Genomic DNA, 23,943 nt, shown 5'->3' with positions numbered 1-23,943 from the left:
GACTTGACCAGATGTTGGGTGTGAGAGGGTCCAAAGACACCGAGACCCAGGACTGTCTACACCCACCCAGGCGGATTCTCTTCCTGAGCTTCTTGCACCCTGACCATCTCTAGCCTAAGACCTGACTCAGAGCTGAACAAGGAAGCAGACAAGAAAAGAAGCAGAAATAGAGCTCAGTCCCTCTGGAGGAGGCCCCACCTTGTCCCCTCCTGGGCCCTGACACAGCTGCAGATGTCTCTATGCTAGAGTAATGACCTCCAGAGCCTGGGCCACCTGGCTTCCCTCAGCTTTGTTCCTCCCACTTGTCCCAGGTGAGAGGGAGGCCATGGACGCAGGGATCTCTGTCCTAGGGAGAGGGGCAGGGGGGTGCAAGTGAGTGAGGAGGGGCCAAGAGAGGGAAGTGGGGACATGGAGAGGGAAGGCAGAGGGACACCGGGGAGCATCAGGAGCTTTCGCACCAGGTGACTGCCAGGCTTCATTGCACAGCGCAGGTGAGGGGTATCCCACTGCAGCCACAACAGAGGGAATCTCAGGTAAGAGGGTGCTTGTGATGGTCATTGCCACCGTCACCCAATCTGAAATGCTGTATTGGCCCATCACACGCGCAGCCACGCACACACACACGTGCCCGCACCCACACGGTATTATCCCATCCTGGGTCATTCGGTCTCCATGATTCCTCCTCTTCATTAGCTACACACCCTAGTCCACACCCCTGGATGACAAGGTCCCTTTGCCTTCGGCTACCTCCTCCACACCTGAGGGTCCTTGAGGACTTGACCCGAGGGCACCCCTGACCTAGACTCATCGGCAGAGGAACTCGGATCGGGGGCTTGTGTTTTCCAGTATGTTTTTCTCTGAGCGGCCCCAGCACCGTGATGGGCACCGTGAGGGGATCGCTGAGCGTGCGGTGTTGGTATAAGGAGAAAGGACTTCCAACAAATACTGGTGCAGAAAGGGGGCTTTTTGTGCCATGTGACAAAATTGTGGAGACCAAAGAGCCAAAGAGAGAAGAGTGTCATGACCGAGTGTCCATCAGGAACCATCCTACACTGCTCACCTTCACAGTGATAGTGAGGAACCTCACAGAGGAGGACACAGGCTCATACCGGTGTGGGATCAAGATTCTGTGGAACCTAGAACTTCTAGATCTGTTCCAGGTTGAGGTATCCATGTTCCCAGATGAGCCCCTCCTTTGGGGCTACCTGAGTCTTGGGCTGGTCACTCTGACCCTAAAGAAAAAAGTGGTTAGGAGTATGTAAGATTGGTGATCAGTGCCAGGACATAGTGCGTGTGCACACATGTGTGTGGTGCCTCTTTGTGTGTTCTGGTGTGTATACTCTCATGTGATGCATCTTTGTGTGTGGAGGCATAGGCACAAAACACACTGGCACCTGTGGTTTGAGACCCCTCTGTGTGCCCCACCATGACAGTCTCAGGCCTGAACCTTTCCAGGGCATGGACCGTGGGACAGGTCCCAAGTTTGGGGATCCTTGCTGCCTTCCTGTCCTGACAGTGGGGTGTCTCACCTGGACCTGACTCAGTCCTTCCTATAGGGGAAGTTAGCTCCCCACACCCAAAGACCCCGGACTCTGAGTGGACACCACCCTGTCATGGATGGTCCTTGAGACACCAGTCTCACAGCCTAAATTGCCCCCTCAGGCAGAGGAACAGGTCGGTGAAAATAGGCTCTCAGACTGCCGTGGCCCTAAATGCTCTTCCCTGTTCCGCAAATAAGTCTTCCTTCAGAGGACCCTGCTCTTGTTTCGTAAGAACCAAACCAAAGTAATCTAAGCATATGAACGTTTTCATTGTGTGCCTCCTTGACGTTGCCCCGAGTCCCTGTTCTCACTTGCAGCCTCGCTCCAAACACTGCCATGCCGGGGTCCTAGTTCCATACTTCCTCTGGGTCACCCTGCCTCTCTCTGGGTCACCCAATTCCTTCCTGTCTGGGTGGCGCCTCGAGCCACCTGCCCTTCCCCAGCTGCTTTTATTCCCCCGGGTGAGCAGGGTAATTCTCACATCTGAAAGCGCCCACCAGGCTGGGCTCGGTGGCTCAGCCTGTAATCCCAGCACTTTGGGAGGCCGAGGTGAGTGGATTGCCTGAGCCCGCGGGTTCGAGACTTGCCTGGGCAACTTGACAAGACCTCATCTCTACAATAAATCAAAAAAAAATTGAGCCGGGTGTGGTGGTGTGCGCCTGTAGTTCCAGCTACTTGGAAGGCTGAGGCAGAAGGATCACCGGAGCCCAGCAGGTCGAGGCTGCGATGGCCGGGAGCGGCCACTGCACTCCAGTCTGGGTGACAGAGTGAGACTCTAACTCAAAAAAAAAGTGCCCACCTGGCTATGAAGTCCCTGGGAATGAGGCCAGGTAAGGGAACCAGAGTGTGGCCATGGGCCATGTTGAACCCAGAAGATCTGTGCAGCATAGCCTGAGTGACCTTGTCTGTAGGAGTCAGAGCCACCCTGGTGAAGGTGAGTGGGAGACCCAGGGGAAGTCACCTGAACTGATCTGTGCTTCACTCACAGCCCTGACCACAGCCTCCAGCCCCCAGAGCACCACAGGCACCCTGGGACCTCCCACCTCCTGCCAGTCTCTACCTGGCCTGGCTCAACAGGACAGGACAGCCCTGAACCCAGCTCACATCCTTGGTAAGGGGCCTGTGTCCAGGACTGGCTACCCAATGACCTGTCCTCTAGGTGGAGGAGGGAGGTGAGAGTTTTGGCTCCTTTCTTCCGGTCCTCTTCTGTGTCCATGCCTCCCATACCTAATGTGATGGTCCTACTGAGTGACAGATCCCTTCAACCACACAACCACCATGTGGCTCTAATGGAAGTTGGGTTCTCCTGGGGGGAGTCGCACCATGAACAAGTCAGCACACAAGTTGTGATAAAGACTAGGAAGAGTCGGGCTCGGTGGCTCAGCCTGTAATCCCTCGCCTTTGGGAGGCTGAGGTGAGTGGATTGCCCGAGCCCGCGGGTTCGAGACCCACTTGGGCAGTGAGACCTCATCTCTACAATAAATCAAAAAATCAGCCGGGTGTGGTAGCGCGCGCCTGTAGTTCCAGCTCCTTGGAAGGCTAAGGCGAAAGGATCGCCAGAGCCCAGCAGGTCGATTCTGCAGTGGCCGGGAGCAGCCTCTGCAATCCAGTCTGGGCGACAGAGTGAGACTCCAACTCAAAAAAAAAAAAGACTAGGAAGAAGTATTCCTCACTTGGGTCTGAGGAGTGTGGAGGGGAGGGTGTTGGGTCACTTTCTCCCTCACAATGATCAGGGGAGGCTGGACCAAATAAAGGACTTGAGAGTGAAGACCTGCAGGGTTGGGGTCAGGCATCCAGGGGCCTGGAGGAAGAGCCGTCCAGGCAGAGGGACAGGCAAGGACAAGTGTCCTGCAGAGGAGCCTTCAGGACCCAGACAGGCCAGGACAGGAGTGGATGCTCTGGGGTCCCGTGGTCCTGGCACTCTCTTCATGCCTACCCCCCTGCCCTGGTCACAAGGGCCATCCTGTCTGATGAACCCAGGTCCTCTGAGGAGTTGAGACCTGAGCTGGGTCATTCATTCATTCCTTCAATAAACATGTTGGAGTTTTTTTGAGTTGGCGTCTCACTCCGTCGCCCAGGCTGGAGTGCAGTGGCACGCTCACAGCCACCCTATCATCCATCTGCTGGGCTCTGGCAACGCTTCCGCCTCAGCCTTCCAGTAGCCGGAACGACAGGCATGCGCTATCACCCTCTGCTCGTTTTTTGTTTACTGTAGAGACGAGGTCTTGCCAAGTTACCGGGGCTGGTCTCATACCTGTGAGCTCGGACAATCCCCATGCCTCAGTCTCCCACAGTGCTGGAATTACAGGCTGAGCCACCAAGCCCAACCATTAAACATGAATTCTACAGGCTGATGCTATGCAGGTGCAGGGCAGGTGCAGATTACTCTGTGAAGTAAGACATGGCAAGGCACCTGCCCTTGTGGGAAAATGCTATCTAGTGAGGGACAGGCATTAAGCAAATACATTATTGATTCTGTCTCTCAAAAGGATGCTCCCCTATAAGGTGAAATTCTTGTGGATTCAAGTTCCAATGGATCCCTGGTTGTCCCCTCACATCATTCTTATGACCCTGACCTGCCTAAGTTTACTACCCTGAGTTCAAGACCTCTCTTGATAGGCTGGGCTCAGCCTACAATCCTAGCACTTTGGGAGGCCGAGGCGAGTGGATTACCTGAGCCTGTGGATTTGAGACCAGTCTGGGCAACTTGGTGAGACCTCATCTCTACGATAAATAAATTTTTAAAAAGTAGCCTGGAGTGGTAACATGCATCTGTAGTTCCGGCTACTTGGAAGGCTGAGGCGGAAGGATCGCCTGAGCCTAGCAGATCGACGCTGGGGTATCCGTGAGCGTGCCACTGCACTCCAGCCTGGGCGGCGGAGTGAGAATCCAACTTAAAAAAAAGATAAATAAATAAAAATAAATTAAAAAGTAGAAGAGCTCTCAAAGTCATTGCACTTGGCAATGTCTACCATAACTCCCAATAGGGACCAAAAAGGCAGGTTAATACTAGGTCTTAGCTGGGCTCGGTGGCTCAGCCTGTCATCCCAGCACTTTGGGAGGCCGAGGTGAGTGGATTGCCTGGGCCTGAGAGTTCGAGACCAGCCCGGGCAACTTGGTGAGACCTTATCTCTACAATAAATCAAAAAATTAAACGGGCATGGTAGCACACACCTATAGTTCCAGTTACTCGGAAGGCTGAGGTGGAAGGATCGCTGGAGCCCAGCAGGTCGGCACTGGGGTGGCCATGAGTGTGTCACTGCACTCCAGCTGGGGTGACGGAGTGACACTCCAACTCAAAAAAAAAGATGACAATTCTTACATGCTGGACTGCTCTTCCAGGTCTTGTTTTTTGTGGATTGTTGTGGCTACGGGACCTGGACACAAAGGATAGAAGCAAGGTGCCCCCACCGCAACCTTCGGAGATGACTCATGGTCATCACCTGCTCGTCAGTGTCCACTTTCTGCTTCCAGTCCTCCTGAAGCTGCCCCTGCTTCTGAGCCTGCTGGGTGCTGTTCTCTGGGTGAAGAGGTCCTCAGAGAAGTCTTGTGGGGAGGTGTAGTCAGCTGGATCCTGAGAAACCGTAGTCCAATGCTCGTCGATGTCCTGTCCAGGAACATGCTCTTCTTGAGTTTGGGAATGGTCTTCTGATCCATAAATCCATGTTCCTATCAGAGCACTCTGTCAAACTTTGTTGAGACTTTTTTCTTGCAATGTATTGGCACACACAAGAATATATACACTTTATTTTTTTTTTAATTTTTTTATTTTTGAGTTGGAGTCTCACTCTGTCACTCAGACTGGAGTACAGTGGCTGCTCCCGGCCACTACAGCCTCGACCCGCTGGATTCCGGGGATCCTTCCGCCTCAGCCTTCCAAGTAGCTGGAACTACAGGCGCGCGCTACCACGCCCGGCTAATTTTTGATTTATTGTAGGGATGAGGTCTCTCCAAGTTGCCCAGGCGGGTGTCGAACCCGCGGGCTCAGGGTATCCACTCACCTCAGCCTCCCAAAGCGCTGGGATGACAGGCTGAGCCACCGAGCTCAGCAAGAATATATACACTTTAGACCAAGAACGCTTTCCAACACTTGTGTGCCCACTGCCCGGCTTAAGTAATAGAACATCATGAATACTTCTAAAGCCCCAACTCCTTTCTTATCTTATGTGTGTCTTTTCTACCCTCCTCTGAGAGAACTGCATCCTGGATCTTAGGTTCATCTTCTCCTTGCTTTAAGGGATTTGGCATTTATATGTATATGGATTTCCAAAGGGTATATTGTTCAGCTTTGTTCGTTTTTTAACTTTAAAGAAATAGTATGATGCATTTTTTAATTGTAAGTCGTGTGATTTTATCATAAAATGTTTTATTTTTGAGATTCATCTATGTTGATGCATTGATGCATTAATGTGCCATTTATTTGTATTGCTTTACATTCTTTCATGTGACTGTACTACATCCCACATGTCCCTTTTTCTGCGGGTGAACTTTTTTTTTTTGAGGCAAGTTCTCATTGTGTCAATGTGTTGCCCAGGTTAGAGTTTAGTAGCAAGATCATGGCTCACCTTGACCTCCTGGGCTCAAGAGATCCTTTCAACTCGGCCTGTAGAGTACCTGGGACTACAGGTGTGCGCCACCATGCCTGGCTATTTTTTAAAAAATTTATTTGTTGAGACGAGGTCTCACTATGTTGCCTAGGCTAGTCTTGAACTCCTGGCCCAAGGGATCCTTCTACCTCAGTTTCCCAAAATGCTGGGATTACAGGCGTGGGCCACCACACCTGGTCCAGATGAGCATTTAGATTGTCTTATTTCTCTCTTTCTTCTTTTTTTGTGTTCTTTTCCTTCTTTCTCCTCTTCCTTCTCCTCTTCCTCCTGCTCTTCCTCTGCCTCCCCCTTTTTCTCTTCTTCTTCCTCCTTCTTTTCCTCGTTTTAACGCTGCTCTTACATGCAACAGTGTTATGAACATTTTTGACCAAGCATCCTATTGTATCTGTCTGAAAGTTTCTCCTAGAGTATAGTCCTAGGAGAGAAATTGCTAGTTTTTACGGCATATGTATAATCAACTCTGCTGGAAAAATTGTTTTCTAAAGTAACAGCACCAATTCCTACTTCTACCACTGCTCTGGATCTTACCAGACTTTCTAGATTTCTCCAAGTTTGTGGGTATGAAATAGAATCTCATGGTTTTAATTTGAATTTTTCTGACTGCCAGTGATACGAAACCCCTTTTTCTGTATTTATTGGTCTTTTGCATTTTCTCTGTAGTGAAATGCCTCTTTTAATCTTTTATCTACTTTCTGTTGCTTGTCTGTGTTTTTCTCATTGGTTTGTAGAAATTATTTGCAAATTCCTTGTTAGTTATGTGTGCTCCAACAACCTTTTCCTAAGTTTGTTGTCTTTATGGTATCTTTTGAGAAACAGGCTTTCACTTTGATGTTGCAAATTATTCACTATTTTCCTTTATGGTTTACATCTTTCACACCTTGTTGAAGAAATGATGGATACTTTCAAATTTTAAAAAATTATCTGCTATATTTTCTTCTAAAAGTTGTAAAATTTTCCCTTTCACAAGTAAGTCCTTGACCTACCTTTAATTTCTTTTTATGCCTAGGCTGAGGTAATAATACATTTTCCCTTCTTCCACTTGGATAAGCATTATCCACATTTCCCCACTGATCTGCAGTACAACTCCTGGCGTATACTGATTTCTGTGTATGCTTGGATCTTTTTCTGACTTCTCTATTCTGTTTAATTTTCCCATTTGCTTATCTCTAGACCAATACAACATTTGTTTTAATTACTACAGCTTTATTTTAAAATATTGATATGTAGTAGGGCATGTCACTATACACTGCTATTTGATATCAGGAATGTCTTTGCAAATATTGGCTATTTTCTCTTCTATATAAATTCTAGAACTAGTCAGTCAAATTTCCAAAAAAGAAAAAGAAAAAACTCTGTTGAGTCTTTGAATGTAAGCATATCAAATTTATCTTTATAATAATGTCCCTATCCATGAATATGGCATGTAATTTCAATTAGTTTTTTACATTGTCTTTTAATGTTGCAGTGTTTTCTTTTTGAAACTTGTTCACACATTTGTTCAGTTTAACTCTGGATACCTCATGTTTTCATTCTTGTTTTAATTCTATCTCTTTATTGCATTTTCAAGTTATCCATCACATGTATATAGATAATCAAGTGATTTTAAATATATATGTGATATATATTTATTTAGAAACTGTGCTAAAATCTTAGTAATTCTTTTCAGTTTTAGATGTAGACAATCAATTTATTGATAATAATTTAAAACTTTGTTTTTTTCTAATTCATGTCTTTTGTTTCTGCTGTATTGTGCAGGCAAATCAAAGTGTTGAATCAAAGTGGTGATTCTGAGCAAACTCATTCTCTTTCTGATTTTATTTTACTATTTTATTTTATTTTTTGAGTTGTTGCCCACGCTGGAGCGCAGTGGCACGCTCACAGCCATCACAGCCTCAACCTGCTGGGCTTAGGCGATCCTTCCACCTCAGCCTTCCAAGTAGCTGGAACTACAGACGCATGCCTGGCTAGTTTTTTTTTTGTGATTTTTTGTAGAGACAAGGGCTCACCAAGTTGCCCAGGCTGGTCTCAAACCCCTGGGTTCAGGCAATCCTCTTGCCTTGGCCTCCCAAAGTGCTGAGATTACAGGCTGAGCCACCGCACCTGGCCTCTTCCTGATTTTAAAGGGAAGACTTTTAGTGATTTGTCACTGGTTGTAATTGGTTGCTTATAGATACTCTTCGATTCCTAATTTATCATAAAAAATAATGGATTTTATGCAGTGCTTTTTTTGCCTCTTCATGATTATTTGTTTTTTCTTCTTTATTCTTTTTATGTGAGAGAGTACATTAATTTTTGATACTAAAACAAATTTGCTGTAGGTTTCCAGAAAAATTAAGATGGTGGACACCGACCTGCATGAACTTGTCTGAGATGACCTGGGTGAGGCCCACATCCCAGACCCGTGTACTATTTCCCAACTTTCCAGGTACCCCAAGCCCTCCCCAGGGCAGGACTTCCTTCTCTCAGTCTTTCTGTATGCAGCCTGAATCACCACAGCCACAGGACTTCTGGGGAAGGCTCTTCCCTCTCTTGCTGGCTCTGGAGATCTGGAAAGCAATACCCTCACCCACTTCCCAAAAAAACTCCGCAAGAGCTTTAGCTGTTGGAAGATAAATAAAGAGCCTAATTAAATTATGTCCGGTGAAGGTTAGAATTGTATTACTAGTGAGGAAACTGAGTCTACGAGCCTCCCCTCAGCCCCTTGCCCTGGGCTTATTTTTTTATTTTTATTTTTTTGAGTTGGAGTCTCACTCTGTCGCCCAGACTGGAGTGCAGTGGCCGCTCTCGGCCACCGCAGCCTCGACCTGCTGGGCCCCGGCGATCCTTCCGCCTCAGCCTTCCGAGTAGCCGGAATCACAGGCTCGCGCTACCACGCCCGGCTGATTTTTTGATTTATTGTAGAGAGGAGGTCTCGCTGCCCAGGCGGGTCTCGAACCCGCGGGTTCAGGCGATCCACTCACCTCAGCCTCCCAAAGGCGTGGGATTACAGGCTGAGCCACTGAGCCCAGTTGCCCTGGGCTTATTTTATTCTGCTCTCTTATCTAGTAGCTAAAATTGTGCACAGGGTAGTAGCAAAGAGTGCTCAATCTACTCTAGTACCCTGTCTTCAGAACTTCACATGTGTTTTCTCATTTGACTCTTACAACAATCATCATGAGCCCAATTTATAGATACAAAAGCAGGGTTGGAGAGGTTATGTGAGCTGTCCATAGTCACACAGCTCGTGAGCGGTGCTAGTGGGATTAGAACCTAGGTCTGTCTGACCCCACAGCCTGCACTTTTATGCACTTGGCTATGACCCCTGAACAAAGGCGCCTCCAGGTATGCTGAGCATGGTGCATCTGATACTTGAGTTGGGGGTTCCATGCTGCTGGGACTCATCACTGAAATGCAAAACTTTTCTGGAGTTGACACCTAGAGGGCTGCACCCTTTGGACTCAAGGCCTGATGGGCCGGAGGCCCCCACCCGACCCCCCTGCGGACACATCTCCTTCTGCCCTTTCTGACCCCGCAGGTCCCCTGCCTTCTCTTTCCTACCTAGTGAGGACGCTCGAACCCTGTGACTCAGCCCTGCCGAAAAGTGACACCACTTTTGCTGAATAATTGAAAGCAGGAAATACCCACTCTATAAAAGGAAGTGAACGCATAGGAGACTCAAAGACCATCTGGATAAGCGGAAGGTGCACGCCTGGGCTTAGGCAGAGCTTTCGAGAGTCCAGCTAGGATCTGCATTTGCTGCCGGCTACAGGTCAGGGGAGCTGGGGTCGTGGGGTCATGTGGCGGCCCCCAGCTCTGCTCTTTCTCAGCCTCTCAGGTGAGTGAAGCTGCACCCTTGGGGGCTTGATACCACAGGGGCGGGGCAGGAGGTAGAGGGCATCTTTCTCAGGTCCGAGGGGCGCGGCCACATCCGGGGAATTGAGAGGTGGCTTTGTTAAGGCATTCAGCAGAAGCGCACTGGGGACTTCCGTCGTGCCAGGGGTGCCTCAGGCCTTGAGGACACGAAGGGAAAAGGGGACAGGGGCTGGCCATCAAAGAAGACCCGGTGGCTCATGCCTGTCATCCCAGCACTTTGGGAGGCCGAGGAAGGAGGATTTCTTGAACCCAGGAGTTTGAGGCCTGCCTGGGCAACACATTTCTACAAAAAAAATTAAAAATTAGCCGGGCATGGTGGCGCGTGCCTGTAGTTCCAGCTACTCAGGAGGCTGAGGCAAAAGGATCGCCTGAGCCCAGGAGCTCGAGGCTGCAGTGAGCTGTGATCATGCCACTGAACTTCAGTCTCGGCAACAGAGTGAGACATCAATTAAAAAAAGAAGCAGCAGCAGCAGACACCAGCCGGCTTAGTGGGGAGACACCCATGTAAACAACAGATGGCAAGACACAATAAGGCATTGGCAGGGTGTGTGCAGAGGGCAGAGCAGCTCTGGCTGGGGGAACTAGAGGAAGAAGCCTCAAAGCCTCAAAGCCTTGAAGGAAGGAGGTTGGACTCTGAAGCAGAGCAGAGAGATGAGCACTCCAGGGTGAGCGAACTGCCAGGCAAATAGACGAAGGCTTAGAAAGGGGGGTGCATTTGTGCAGAGGGAGTTCTTGGTGCGCAGGACACCCAGGGTGGCGGGCTGGGCATGAGGTTGGAAACGCAAAAAACAAGATTATGAAGCTCTTTGATGTCACGCCCAGGAACTGAGACGAAAGAGAAAACTGCTCAGGAGTCCACGTGGGCAGTGGGAAGGGGTGACTATCTTCTTCTTCATGGCAAACCTCTGTGGACACCTAGAGGACGTGCAGGGGACAATCCAGAATTTTGCACATGACGTGCAACATATGTGGGTCGCAAAGTCCTCCTCTCTTGGAGCCTTGGGGACCGACCATCTGGCACAGAAAGACCAGTCCACAGAGGGACAGCAGGAAAGAACACGGCCAGGAGGTTCGGTGACCCAAGCTCCAGTCCTGGCTGGGGCCCATGATCCATGCAGTTTCCCGATTGTCCTAAGACCTGGACTTCTGATGTGACTGAAAAGACCCAGATGTCCCTGTTAGCCCTAAAGTTGTGGAATTCTGCGATTCAGATCGGATGGAAGTAAATAAGGGCTGAGAGCACTCCTGGGTCATTGAGCACTCCTGAGTCGTTGTCACTGTTGTTGATTTTATTGACAAAGAGGCAGCCCAGTGTCAATACCGGTAGACCAGCTGTGAGGGCTGCAGCCATGTGAATTAAGTACGACTCCATGTGGCCCAGAATTCACAAGGAACAGGGATTTGGAATGTCTGCGTTACCCCTAATCCTGGTTTGCATTTGAGTTCAGAGACCTCAGCTGCTCTCTCTCTCTCTCTCTCTCTCTCTCTCTCTTTTTGAGTTGGAGTCTCACTTTGTTGCCCAGGCAGGAGGGCAGTGGCACACTCACGGCCACCGCAGCCTTGACCTGCTGGGCTCAGGTGATCCTTCTGCCTCAGCTTTCCAAGTAGCTGGAACTACAGGCATGCGCCACCATGCTTGACTAGTTTATTTATTTATTTATTTATTATAGAGATGAGGGTTCACTAAGTTGCCCAGGCTGGTCTCGAACCTGTGGGTTCAGCCAATCCTCTCGCCTCGGCCTCCCAAAGTGCTGGGATTACAGGCATGAGCCACTGCGCCTGGCCACTCCCTCTCTTAATCCCTGTATCCAGCTCACCTGGAGGCCAAGGAGAAGGGTGTGGCAAACTGCCTGGGCTCACACACTCACACACACAACGCAAGTAAGCCTATGGCACACATCCACATGCCACCCCGGCCCCACACACATCTCTGTGGTTACACACTCATATCCATTCACTCTCCTACTCACAGTCACACTCACACTCATATATATTTATACACACACTCACACACTCACACACACACACACACACACACACACACACCACACAGTGGAGTCCACGGCACACACCCACTGCAGTCCCAACCCCACACACATCTCTATTATTATACTCAAACACATCCACTCTCCTACTCACAGTCACACTGATACTCATCTATACACACACACATGCTCGCTCAGAATAACACAAAATGGCACATACATTTATACTCACTTGCACGTAGCAACATACACTCACACACAATCTCCCTCTTAGACACACAAATTCACACTCTCAATAGACTGTCACCCACCCACGCTCAGATCCACATACATGGGGTGAACTACACTCACACACACACACGTACTCACATGCCACACACGTGCTCACAGGGTCACGCTCACACACCCACACAAACACTCTTCTCTGCCAAGCAAAGGCTGAGACCCACTGTGGCAGCTCGGTGGCTCAGGGAGGGGAGGACAGGACGGAGACAGGACAGAGAGACCCTCCTCGTCCAAGCCTGAGCGTTGATATGGGAAGGGGGTGAAGTCAGCAAGGATGAAAGAAAAGCCACTCTGCCTGGTGTTCGTCAGTAGAGCTGCCATTAGACAGTCCGAGGTTATTTCTGTGAAATGGAAGAAAGAGAGAAACGGGGGTAAAGTCAGAACGACCCGATTCTTGTAGGATGTTCTGCTTTGTAACATGACCCTTCCCCACACCCAGAGGGGATAGCCAGGCTCCCGACAGGGACTGACACAGAGTGGGTGCTCAATAGTTGTTTGCAAGTGGAAGGACATACCTCGCTCTCCTGACAGGGAAAGTGAGACAGGAACAGCCCGAGGCCCAGATCTGGGAGGCCCTGCGGTGGCCCTGCCCCACGGGTCCAACATGAGACAGGCTCAAATCCTATTCCACAGGCAGTAAAAGTCCCACGGGCTCTCTGGACACCCATAACGTGGAGGATCGGCCTCCGACGTTCTCCCTTCTTTGCGCTCCACACCTGCCGGCTGGGATTCCTCGCCTTGTGCACCATCAATCCCTCGCCATCCGCTCAGACCTGGAGCACAGGCTCATCTCTGGATTGTCAGACAAGACTATTCACACTAGGATTTTGTTCACACAAGGACGCTTGGCTGGCTTTCCTGGAGGACGGACACACATGAGAAAATTTGCGAATCTCAGATTCACAAAATCGAAAGACGGAAACTGACACGGTCTTACACTTTGACTACCCTTCAGCCATGCTCCCCAGGGCCCAGCTCTGAGCCCTCTTATCGTCTCACCCCTGTCCCTCAAGCCAAGCCCTGAAGCACACACATGAACAGCCCCAGCCACCAGCATCTGTGTTTATAAAAGCCTACACATATTTTTTATTTTATTGCTTTTTTATTATGTTTTATTTTAGAATCATGGGTACATGTGAGATTACACACTCATATACTCATATACATTCACATATGGTATGTGTATAGAAAGGTTAGGTTTGGGCTTCTGATGAGCCCCTCCGCCCCCAGGAGTGAGCATGGTACCAATGGGTGGTGTCTTTTATCCCTTGTCCTCGTTCTCCCTCCCCTCCCTCCTTTAGCAGTGACCAGTGTCTCTTGTCCTCATCCTTGTGCCCATGTGTGCCCAGTGTTTAGTGCCCATGTAGAGTGAGAACGGGCCCTGTCACCTAATGAGTACTCTTAAGTCAGACTAAATGCCTGCTGCTGGGTCTGGCGACACTTCTGTTCGGTGAAGCAGCATCTCTGTCCTCTGCCTGTGATTGCTGACAAATGCAACCTATGTTGACCTAACTTTCTACTGCAGTTGTGTGAGTTTTGTTTAAGATAGAAAATGATCTTATCTGCTGACTTCTGTGTTGGGTTTTAATTTACAGCTATTGCTGTTCTTCGGCCGCCCTTCTCCTAATGGGCCTTTTTTTTAATTTTTAAGATTTCTCCTTGTTGTTTTAACAGTTAGTGATAAGTTAAGCATGTTAACATAATAGAAATATGTGATTTGGAAAGAACTGAAATAATTGTGGCCGAGCACAGTGACTCATGCCTGCAATCCTAATGCTTTGGGAGGCCTAGATGGGAGGATCTCTTGAGACCAAGAGTTCTGAAACTAACCTGGACAACATAGCAAGACCCTGTCTATACCAAAAAAATAAAATCAAATAAAATTAGCCTGACCTGATGGCATGTGCCTATAGTCCCAGCTGCTTGGGAGGCTGAGGCAAGATCACCTGAGTCCAGGAGGCTGAGGCTGAATGAGCTGATATCTTGCCACGGCACTCCAGCCTGGATGACAGAGCAAACCGGTCCTTAAAGCGAACAAACAAAAAGAATTGGAGTGATGATGTCCACGATCATGACGACTGGCTTCTTTACAAGACACTAACTTTCTTGGTACCTACCATGAGCCAGATACTGAGCAAGACGCTGGGGCTAGGGGTGGGAAAGAGAGAAAGGAAAAAACCAACACAAAATCTCTGCTCCTCAGGAGTGAGCATCCTAGCAAGGGAGAGATAAAGAGAGACAACTAGTGATATTACAATGTCAATATGGCACTCCGGTTCCATACCAATGGCCATGGGAGCAGCAGAAGGAACGGTTCTGGCAGGGAAGGGGAAAAAGACTTGGCAAAGAAGCCTGAGTCTTGAGGGAGAGGTCAAAGGAGACCAGTAGAAGGACAGGCACCGGAGAAGGGGTTTCAGAATGGAAAGAAAGACACCAGCTGGGGAGGACCGGCCAGGGTCAGGGGAAGAGAAATGTAAAAGTGGGTTACAGTCTGGGGGGAGAGGCAGGAAGCCACACTGGACAGAGAAGGTGGATCCAGGTTGTAAAAAGCCTTGAATGCCAAGGAAAGCATTTTAAATTGTTCTGCAGGAAAGGTCCTGCAAGATTTGTAGGGCTCATGTCAAGCGCAACTGTCAGAGAGGAGCAAACAGTCTCAGGCAGTGGTGGAGAGTGAGAGAGGATACTGCCAGTGCTGGGCAAAACTCCTCGGATACTACTGCCACGATCCAGGCACAAGATGAGGTCCTGACCTGCTGTCAGGCTGTCGCTGACAGAGTAACCCCCAAATGACTGGTGTTGGACACACATCCAAGTCTGATCACCAGCTATGAGAAATAAGGTGGCATGACCGTTTTTTGGTTTTGTTTTGTTTTGTTTTGAGTTAGAATCTCACTCCGTCACCCAGACTGGAGTGCAGTGGCCGCTCCCGGCCCCCGCAGCCTCGACCTGCTGGGCTCCGGCACTCCTTCTGCCTCAGCCTTCCAAGGAGCTGGAACTACAGGCGCGCTATCACGCCCGGCTAATTTTTTTGATTTATTGTAGAGATGAGATCTCGCCAAGTTGCCCAGGCGGGTCTCAAACCCACGGGATCAGGCAATCCACTCTCCTCAGCCTCCCAAAGTGCTGGGATTACAGGCTGAGCCACCGAGCCCAGCTAGCCTGACCATTTTGCAAATAAGGAAGAGAGACTCCGAGAAGTGAAGTGATGCACCCAGGGCTTCCCAGTTAGTCCGAGTAGATGCATCTTTCTGCGTTCAAAGCTCATGCTCTCTGTACCATGCTGTCCTTGTGGCCTGCAGTGGCAGAGACCAAAAGAAGAAGAAGAATTCTGAGGATCATTTCTGAAGGAGGTAGAGCTGACTACACTGGAAACCAGTCAGTTTTTGGGGAATGAAGGAGGACGGCACCAAGGAAGACGCTCGGCTGGCTCGTTAGGCTGGAGAGTGGGGTTGTCACTTTGAAAAGCATAAAGTGGCCGGGCTCGGTGGCTCAGCCTGTCATCCCGTGCCTTTGGGAGGCTGAGGTAAGGGGATTGCCTGAGCCCGCAGGTTCGAGACCCGCCTGGGCAGCGAGACCTCATCTCTACAATAAATCAAAAATCAGCCGGGCATCGTAGCGCATGCCTGTAATTCCGGCTACTCGGGAGGCTGAGGCGGAAGGATCGCCGGAGCCCAGCAGGCGAGGCTGCGGTGGCCGGGAGCGGCCACTGCACTCCAGTCTGGGCAGCTGAGTGAGATTCCAACTCAAAAAAAATAAAAATAAAAATAAATAAATAAATAAATAAAAGGAAAGCATAAAGTGGATTCTGCTGATTGATTACTGTATTGATTTCCTGTGGCTGCTACAACAGATGACCACAAACTCCGTGGCTTAGAACAACACAAATGTATCATTTTACTGCTCTGAAGATCTGAAGTCTGAAATGGTCTTACAGGCTAAAGTCAAGGTGTGGGCAGGGTCGCATTCCTTCTAGAGGTTCCAGCGGGGAATCTAGGTCCTTGCCTTTTCCAGCTTCTATTAGAAATAGAAACCATCAGCTTTTCTTGGCCTGTGGCCCCCTCCTCCATCTTCAAAGTCATTGGCATCTTCAGGCCTGACTCTCCTTTAAGGCTCTTCCACGTTTAAGGCCCACTATGATAATCCCAAATCATCTTCTTGTCTCAAGATAATTAACGTAGTCACATCTGCAGAGTCCCGTCTGCTATGTCAGGGGACATAGCCACAGGTTCTGGGTGTCAGCGTGTCAGCATCTGTGGGGGCATTATTCTTCAGCCATGAATGCCAAGTCCAAGTAAGCTAAAACGACTCCAGGGAGAAGGTCCTAGGTGAGAGGACGCGGCACCTGCCTGGTACAACTTGTGGGCCTGACTCCCTCCACCCCACAGAGAAACCCTGGCCTGGGCCTGAGGCTCTGAGGTCAAGAGGGGCTTCTTCTGGGATTCTCTGCCCCTTCATCCCCTTTCATGGGATCGAAGACAAGTGATTATTTCAAGGAGAGAGCATGTCTTTTTTTTTTTTTTGAGAGATGAGGTCTCACTAAGTTGCTCAGGCTGATCTTGAACTCCTGGACTCAAGCAACCTTTCCACCTTGGCCTCCCAAAGTAACGGGACTACAGGCGTGAGCCACCATGCCTGGCCAGGGAAAGAGCCTATGGGAACACAATCACCCTAGCTGGAGTCAGTCAACAGAAGCATGGGGCAGCCTTTCAACTTCAGCTCACCTCTGGACCCGTTCAGCTTTTACTAGGCCTTTGTTAGTCTGTCCAAGTCGAATCCCCCACTAGGGAGAAACCACCAAGAGGGAGTAGTTCAAGATGGGAGAAGTGCATTCAGTTCCGGAATGACGGAATTTAGGGCAGAGATGTCCAGTGTGTCTTTGTAAATGGCAGGCTAGCAAAGGGGAGAATCTGAGCCACAAACATGGATTGAGCCATCATGAGGATACAGGCAACAATGAAAGCCATAGAAGCAGAGAGAATCTCTTCATGAAGCCCAGAAGGTGAGGCAAAATGAAGACTGGAGAGAGAACCCCAGACTACCCCCGCAGTGTGCTAAAGCTGACGCACACTGGCTCACAAGATCTGGTCTGGGGACACGTTTTCCCAGCTCTGTAACCAGCGACGTCACATGGATAACATGACATCAGCCATAGGGGCAATATTTACACTATGGAAATTGGCAGGCTGGCTGTAGTGGCTCACACCTGTCATCTTAGTTTTGGGAGGCCAAGGCAGGAGGATCTCTGGAGCCCAGGAGTTTGAGATCAGCCTGGGCAACATAGTGAGACTTTGTCTCTACAAAAAAATAAAAAATTAGCCTTGTGTGGTGGAGTACACCTATAGTCCCAGCTACTTGGGAGGCCAAGGCAGAAGGATTGCCTGAGCCCAGGAGATTGGGGCTGCAGAGAGCCATGGTTGTGCCACTGAACTTCAACCTGGGCAACAGAGTGAGATCTTGACTCAAAAAAAAAAGAACTTGGCAAATGTTATAAACTGGAAGTTTTTTTTACCCAAAGGGCTGATTGCTGAATACTCTCCAACTCACCACGGTGACACCAAGATTTAAAGAGAGAGGAAGATGAGAGGAGGCAGAGTAGTAAGAGAAGAAAGATTGCAGATGAGCACAGCGTGGAGAGGACAAGGACAGGTGGTGACAGGAAGCCAGAATGTCACATGCTGTAAGCAGGCCCAGGGAGAGGAGGACAGAAGAGGCCTGGGCATCGTCACTGAGGAAGCTGTTGCAGGCTGGACAGAGGGAGGTGGATGTGAGGAGCCAGGTGTGCTGGAGGTAGCTGGGGAGGCTGGGGACCTCGTCCAGATCCTGGACATTGGCCTGGTCAGGGGGACAGCAGTTATACCTTGGTGTTCTGTTTTCCAGGCTGCTTCTCCATCTATGGCCCGGAGTCTGTGAGAGGTCCAGAGCAGGGATCCGTGGCTGTGAAGTGTCACTATGACCAAAAATGGGAGACTCACAATAAGTGGTGGTGTCGAGGGGAAAACTGGGACTTGTGCAACATCCTCATTCGAACCAGAGGGTCAGAGCAAGAAGAGAAGAGTGACCGTGTGTCCATTAGGGACAATCAGAGAGAGCACTGGTTCACAGTGACCATGGAGGGGCTCAGACGAGATGACACAGACATTTATTGGTGTGGGATTCAGAAATTTGGAACTGACCTTGGGGTTCGAGTTAAAGTGATCATTGATCCAGGTAAGAACCTTCTCATCTATGTTAGGAGGCTCTGGGGCTCAGGACTGAAAAAGTCAGTGCTCCTGCCTCCTCTTCCCCAAGGGCTGAAGGAAAATGACCGAGAGCCTCAAAGACAGACAGACAGGTGGAAGGGAGACACTGGGAGAAACTGAGGAAGGGCAGCAGCCAAGCATCACTGTCCCATCTCAGTCCTTGAGGTCTCTCTGAGGAATCCAGCTGATGCACAGCAGGGCTGGCAGGGCTTGGCTGGGGATGGCGGTGTAGACCTCAGCTTCAGTGACCCACGGTTAAGCCAGGGGTAAGACCCTGTCTCCAAAAACATATTAAATTAAAATATTTCATTCTTTGCCGTTGTTGTTCACTATTTAACAAATATGTCCTTTTTTTTTTTTTTTTTTGAGTTGGAGTCTCACTCCATTGCCCAGGCTGGAGTGCAGTGGCATGCTCACGGCCACCCCAGCGTCGACCTGCTGGACTCTGGTGATCCTTCTGCCTCAGCCTTCCAAGTAGCCTGAACTACAGGCGCGTGCTACCACACCTGGCTAATTTTTTAATTTATTGTAGAGACGAGGTCTTGCCAAGTTGCCTGGACTGGTCTTGACCCCACGGGCTAAGGCAATCCACTCGCCTCAACCTCCCAAAGTGCTGGGATGACAGGATGAGTCACTGAGCCCGGTCCAAATATGTCCTCTTAATTACTAGCCTTCCAGAGTCCCCCTTCCCCTCACGACCCCAATAACTAGATATCCCATTTCCAGAAACTTCTGTTCTTGAGCCCTGTTCAAATGGAAAGGACCAGGGGTATATTACCTCTAACCAACAATCCCAGCTATAGGAGTAAGTGGAAATAGAGTATGAAAAGATTTATCTCTCGCCCCCAGAATAAGTTACAATGCTACTCTTACTTAATTTCTATTTGTTCTTGCCACACTTGAAAATGATGAAAAAGATTGTGTATTGTGATTGAGATGTCTCAATAAAAGCCCAAGGGACTGTGACAGAAGAGATGATGCTTTCTACTCCAGGGGAAGAGGGGGCTAGCAGGATGGGGGTGGTTTTGTGAGCAGTGCAAGAACCCCCAACTGTGCCAATCACCTGCAACTGAATTTGTGTCTAGTGGGAGCAACTTCCACATCAACAGGGACATCTTCCAAACTGATTTCCACACCACTTGCCACCAGCAATACAGGGGTGACCTCCAGCTCCCACAAGAGGTGAGTCATGTGGTCCTTTCTCTTGCCTCTACCTGAGGCCCCTCCCATGGGGAAGCCAAGCCTGGGAACTCCTGTCTGTTTTCTGTCACTGGATGCCAGAGCCTGTTATAGCCAGAGACAAGGTCCCAAGACCACCCTCACTTTCGTCCCCATCCCTCCTTACCCGCCATCACCCCATTCTCGCCCCCACCAGAAAACCGCACTGCAGAACTTTTCTCTATGAGCACTACCCACCCCTTCAACTGGCCAACCAAAAAGCACTGGTGGCTTTGTAAGTACCCAGATACCCATCTCCTCAGTGGGAGACATTAAGGGACACAGAGCAGGAGGAGTGGTTTACCAACCTAGAGCTGGCATTAACAGGAACAGGGGCAGGAGAACACAACCTGTCTTTGGTGACCTCCAGGTGTTTTTGTTGGGCCGAGATGTACTTTCAGGCAAAGGGCAGCCCCAGATAGAAGTTAAGAAAGGAAGCAGGCCCCGTGCAGAGTTAGCTGAGGTTACTGTTGGAGGGGCCTTAGAGGTTGAACCATGAAGGGGGTTCATGGGGGTCTTTAGAGTGGAGCTGCTGGGCCCAAGGTCACAGGCTTTGCTGAGCTGGTTAATGGCTCACAGTGTCAGGTGACAGAGCGTGAGTTCTGACTTCTGTGTTCCCTTTCACAGGACGCACTACATACTCCTGGTATTTGTGAAGGTGCCCATCCTGCTCATCTTGGTTGGGGCCATCCTCTGGTTGAAGGGGTTTCAGAGGGTCCCGGAGGAAACATGGAGGCAGCCTGTCTACATGAACTTGTCCTCTGACCTTCTGACCAAAGACACAGCCTTCCCACCCTGGACCCCATTTCCAAAGGAGATCCCAGATGTGGAAGAAACACCACTGAGTCCACAGGATACAGCGACTGAGGTTAGGGACACTGGGCCTCCACCCTGGCCTTGGAGGCTGGTGACCACATCCCTGCTCTGCACAGCACGGGGACATAGCTTGGGCCCCTCCTGAGCTGTCATCTCCTCCTGGGTGCCAGCATCTTGTTCTCTTGGTCAGAAGCTGCTGAGATAGAACCTAAACCTTGGACAACCATGTTCCTCAGTTGGAATAACTCAGGCACCGAGCCTGGGATTGAAGCCAGAGACAGAGAGAGACAGAAAGAGAGAGAGAGAGAGAGAGAGAGAGGAGACCCACATGGTCCTTGGTTTCTGTCATTTCCAAGACCAGCTCAACACCCTCTTTGCCTGAGCATCTGATATATACATTTTTTAAAAAATCTTCTTTTCAGGCTGGACGTGGTGGCTCAAGCCTGTCATCCCAGCACTTTGGGAGGCTGAAGCGAGAGGATCGCCTGAGCCCAGGGGTTAGAGACCAGCCTGAGCAACTTGGGGAGACCTCATCTCTACAATAAAAAAAAAATTAACTGGGTGTGATGACACAGGCCTGTAGTTCCAGTTACCCGGAAGGCTGAGGCAGAAGGATCTCCTGAGCCCAGCAAGTCGAGGCTGTGGTGGCTGTAAGCATGCCTCTGCCCGTCAAGTTGGGTTTTGATGACTCATGTTCATGGAAACTCTGACTGATCCCTCCCCACCACAAGGAGGGTGACTCTGAGTTGAGTTCCTGGCTCTGGGACATGAGAGATTGGACGTCCCCTCTGCCCAGGGAGGATGCAGCTGAGTCCACAGGGCTGGGGTGGGTACGGAAGCCTTCCTGGACCTGCCCCATGCTCGGCTTCCTCCTCCTTCCTCCTCCTCCTCCGTCCTGGCTGCCCAAGCTCCCAGCCACCCATCTCCCTCCCTGGGGCTTGGGCATCTCTCCAGCACAACTGCTTGGGTCTCTTCTCCCCGAAACCTTGTCCAACCTTGAAAACTACCTCAAGATACGGAGGGCCATCATGGAGACTGTTTCAGGGAAACGACGTTGTCTCTTCAGTGATGTTGCCCAGACCGTACTAATGATGGGAACTGTCCGAGGGAAAGGGTGCTGTCGGTTTCACATGCCTCACCCGTAGCAACGATGCTCTTGTGTATGGCCACATTGCACCATACGGGTGAGAGGCCCTCACGCGAAAGGGACCTGCACTTGTTTTGAGGAGAAACAGCCCCACTGGAGATGTGCTCCCCCACCACCCGCCACCCCCGAGCCTGTACGCGCACATGTGTTTGGAATGTTTGCCTTTGAATATCCGTGAGGACGTGTCCACCCTGCCTTTGTCCCAATAGGTGGGCCCTGATTCTCAGCAGGGGATAAAGGATTCCCTCTCTTAGCATGGCACCTGGAGCCTCCCTTCCCCCTTGCCCCTTGTTCTATAATCCCTTCTTATTGCCCTTCAATCAAAGAGAAACTTTCTCCGAGTTTGAACTTAGTTTAGGGCTCTGGTCAACAGTGGGCCTGAAAATGTCACAGTGAGGCCAGGCTCGGTGGCTCAGCCTGTAATTCCAGCACTTTGGGAGGCCGAGGTGAGTGAATCGCCTGAGCCCAGGGGTTCGAGACCCACCTGGGCAACTTGGCAAGCCCTCCCCTCATCTCTACAATAAATAAAAAATTAGCCGGGTGTGGTGGCGCGCACCTGTAGTTCCAGCTACTTGGAAGGCTGAGGTGGAAGGATCGCCGGAGCCTAGCGGGTCAAGGCTGCAGTGGCTGGGAGCGTGCCACTGCACTCCAGTCTGGGTGACAGAGTGAGACTCCAACTCAAAAAAAAAAAGAAGAAGAAGAAAATGCCACAGTGCCCATAAAGGAGAGAGTTTAAGGCAGACTCAGAGCCTCTGAATCATGCTGGGGGTCCAAGCCCCATGGTCCCCCAGCCTCAGGGCCCTGCCTCTATGGACACTTCCCTAAATCCTGCCTTGCAAAGATCCTGCCAGACCAAGGGATGACGCCGCATTCGGGAGGGCAGCCAGAGCTCAGGTGCCTCAGCTCCACCCGACTCTGATGGGCAATGGTCATGGGCACTCATCAGTCTGCTGTTGGTGCTGTTCCCATCATTTCTTACTGTTGCTCTCCAATAAATGCCCTGATCTCTTTGGAGCCAGTATGGTTGGGTCATTATTCTTGGGACTCCATCAAAGAGACTCCACTGAGGTAGAGCAGATGTTATTGGTTGTCTGTCCTGAATACCAACCCCCCCACACACACCCTTGCACCCTTGCCCCACCCCATGCACACTTCTGGGAAATTCCCCTCGAGGCTCCGAGGACTGCTGACCTGCCAAGCTTGCCTAACATGCCCAACTCTATGGGGTAGAGAGAAACAGAAAGTCAGGAAGTTAGCCACGAGAGCTGGGATCGTGTTTTCCAGCAAACGGGTTCCACCATGGCCTTAAATAGCCATAGAGCACGAGGGCTCACCATATGCCGATTTTAGCACTTAGCGCAACCAAAGGTTAGGGAAGGCGGAAAGTGGTGAGTGCAGGTGTGGGTGTTCTTGCAGAGGAAACAGCAACTTCTCCTTCCCCGCAGTGTCCTGCCTGTGGACCTTTACTTCTGAGCAACTGCATGACCACAGAGGAAGTTGAGAGCCAAGGACAGCTGGTCAGGAGGAGGAGAGACAGCAGCCTCGGCCGGGCAAGAGACAGCAGCGAGGAGGGCCCCTCACCAGGGCTTGGGATGTGGGCGCTTTCTTCTTTTTAATTGTGGGGAAGAGAAAAAAATGAAACAAACACAGAAACAAGACTCCTAACATGAAACCTGCCCTCTTTACAAACTTTCAAGTGTGCAGTGCGATATCGTTTGTTGTGTGCACATTGTCATACAGCAGATCTCCAGAACTTTCTTATCTGCATGACTAAAACTCTATTTTTAGAGCAGCAACTCCTCATCTTCCCCTGTCCTCAGCCCACAGCTCCTAACACTTGACGTTTGGCTCCTACGAGCTGGACCACTTTAGCGACCACATCTAGACAGACTCGCTGTCTTTCTGTGACTGGCTTATCTCACTTAGTGTAAAGTCCTCAAGATTCGTTGTCGAATACGGCAGAATTGCCTTCTTTTTCAGGGCTGAATAATATTTCATGGTAGGATAAAGAAAGTGTGGTGTATATATACACAATTAAATGCTATTGCCGGGCTCGGTGGCTCAGCCTGTAATCCCGTGCCTTGGGAGGCTGAGGTGAGTGGATTGCCTGAACCCGCGAGTTCGAGACCCACTCGGGCAACTTGGTGAGACCTCATCTCTACAATAAATCAAAAAATTAGCCAGGTGTGGTAGCGCGCGCCTGTAGTTCCAGCTACTTGGAAGGCTGAGGCAGAAGGATCGCTGGAGCCCAGC

At 50.2% G+C, this 23,943-nt stretch overlaps 1 protein-coding gene and 1 pseudogene across 1 annotated transcript; both read left to right on the top strand.

The window, feature by feature from the left end:
* Nucleotides 1-250: 250 nt before the first annotated feature.
* LOC110596580 lies at nt 251-5,104 on the top strand (annotated as a pseudogene).
* Nucleotides 5,105-9,922: 4,818 nt separating this feature from the next.
* On the top strand, nt 9,923-20,595 carry LOC103271019 (CMRF35-like molecule 7; the record flags this gene model as incomplete). The annotated part of the gene is made up of 5 exons (XM_021717791.1): nt 9,923-9,962; nt 18,148-18,477; nt 18,694-18,775; nt 19,885-19,962; nt 20,355-20,595. Coding segments are annotated over exons 1-5 (771 nt in total), but the record flags the coding sequence as incomplete, so codon positions are not given.
* Between the last annotated feature and the right edge of the window lie 3,348 nt (nt 20,596-23,943).

Source organism: Carlito syrichta, unplaced genomic scaffold (assembly GCF_000164805.1).
Source record: "Carlito syrichta isolate Samal-C Ts95f unplaced genomic scaffold, Tarsius_syrichta-2.0.1 Scaffold311090, whole genome shotgun sequence".
NCBI classification, from domain to species: Eukaryota; Metazoa; Chordata; class Mammalia; order Primates; family Tarsiidae; genus Carlito; species Carlito syrichta.
Note: the sequence above shows the minus strand (reverse complement) of the source record. Positions and strands in the feature narration are given on the sequence as shown.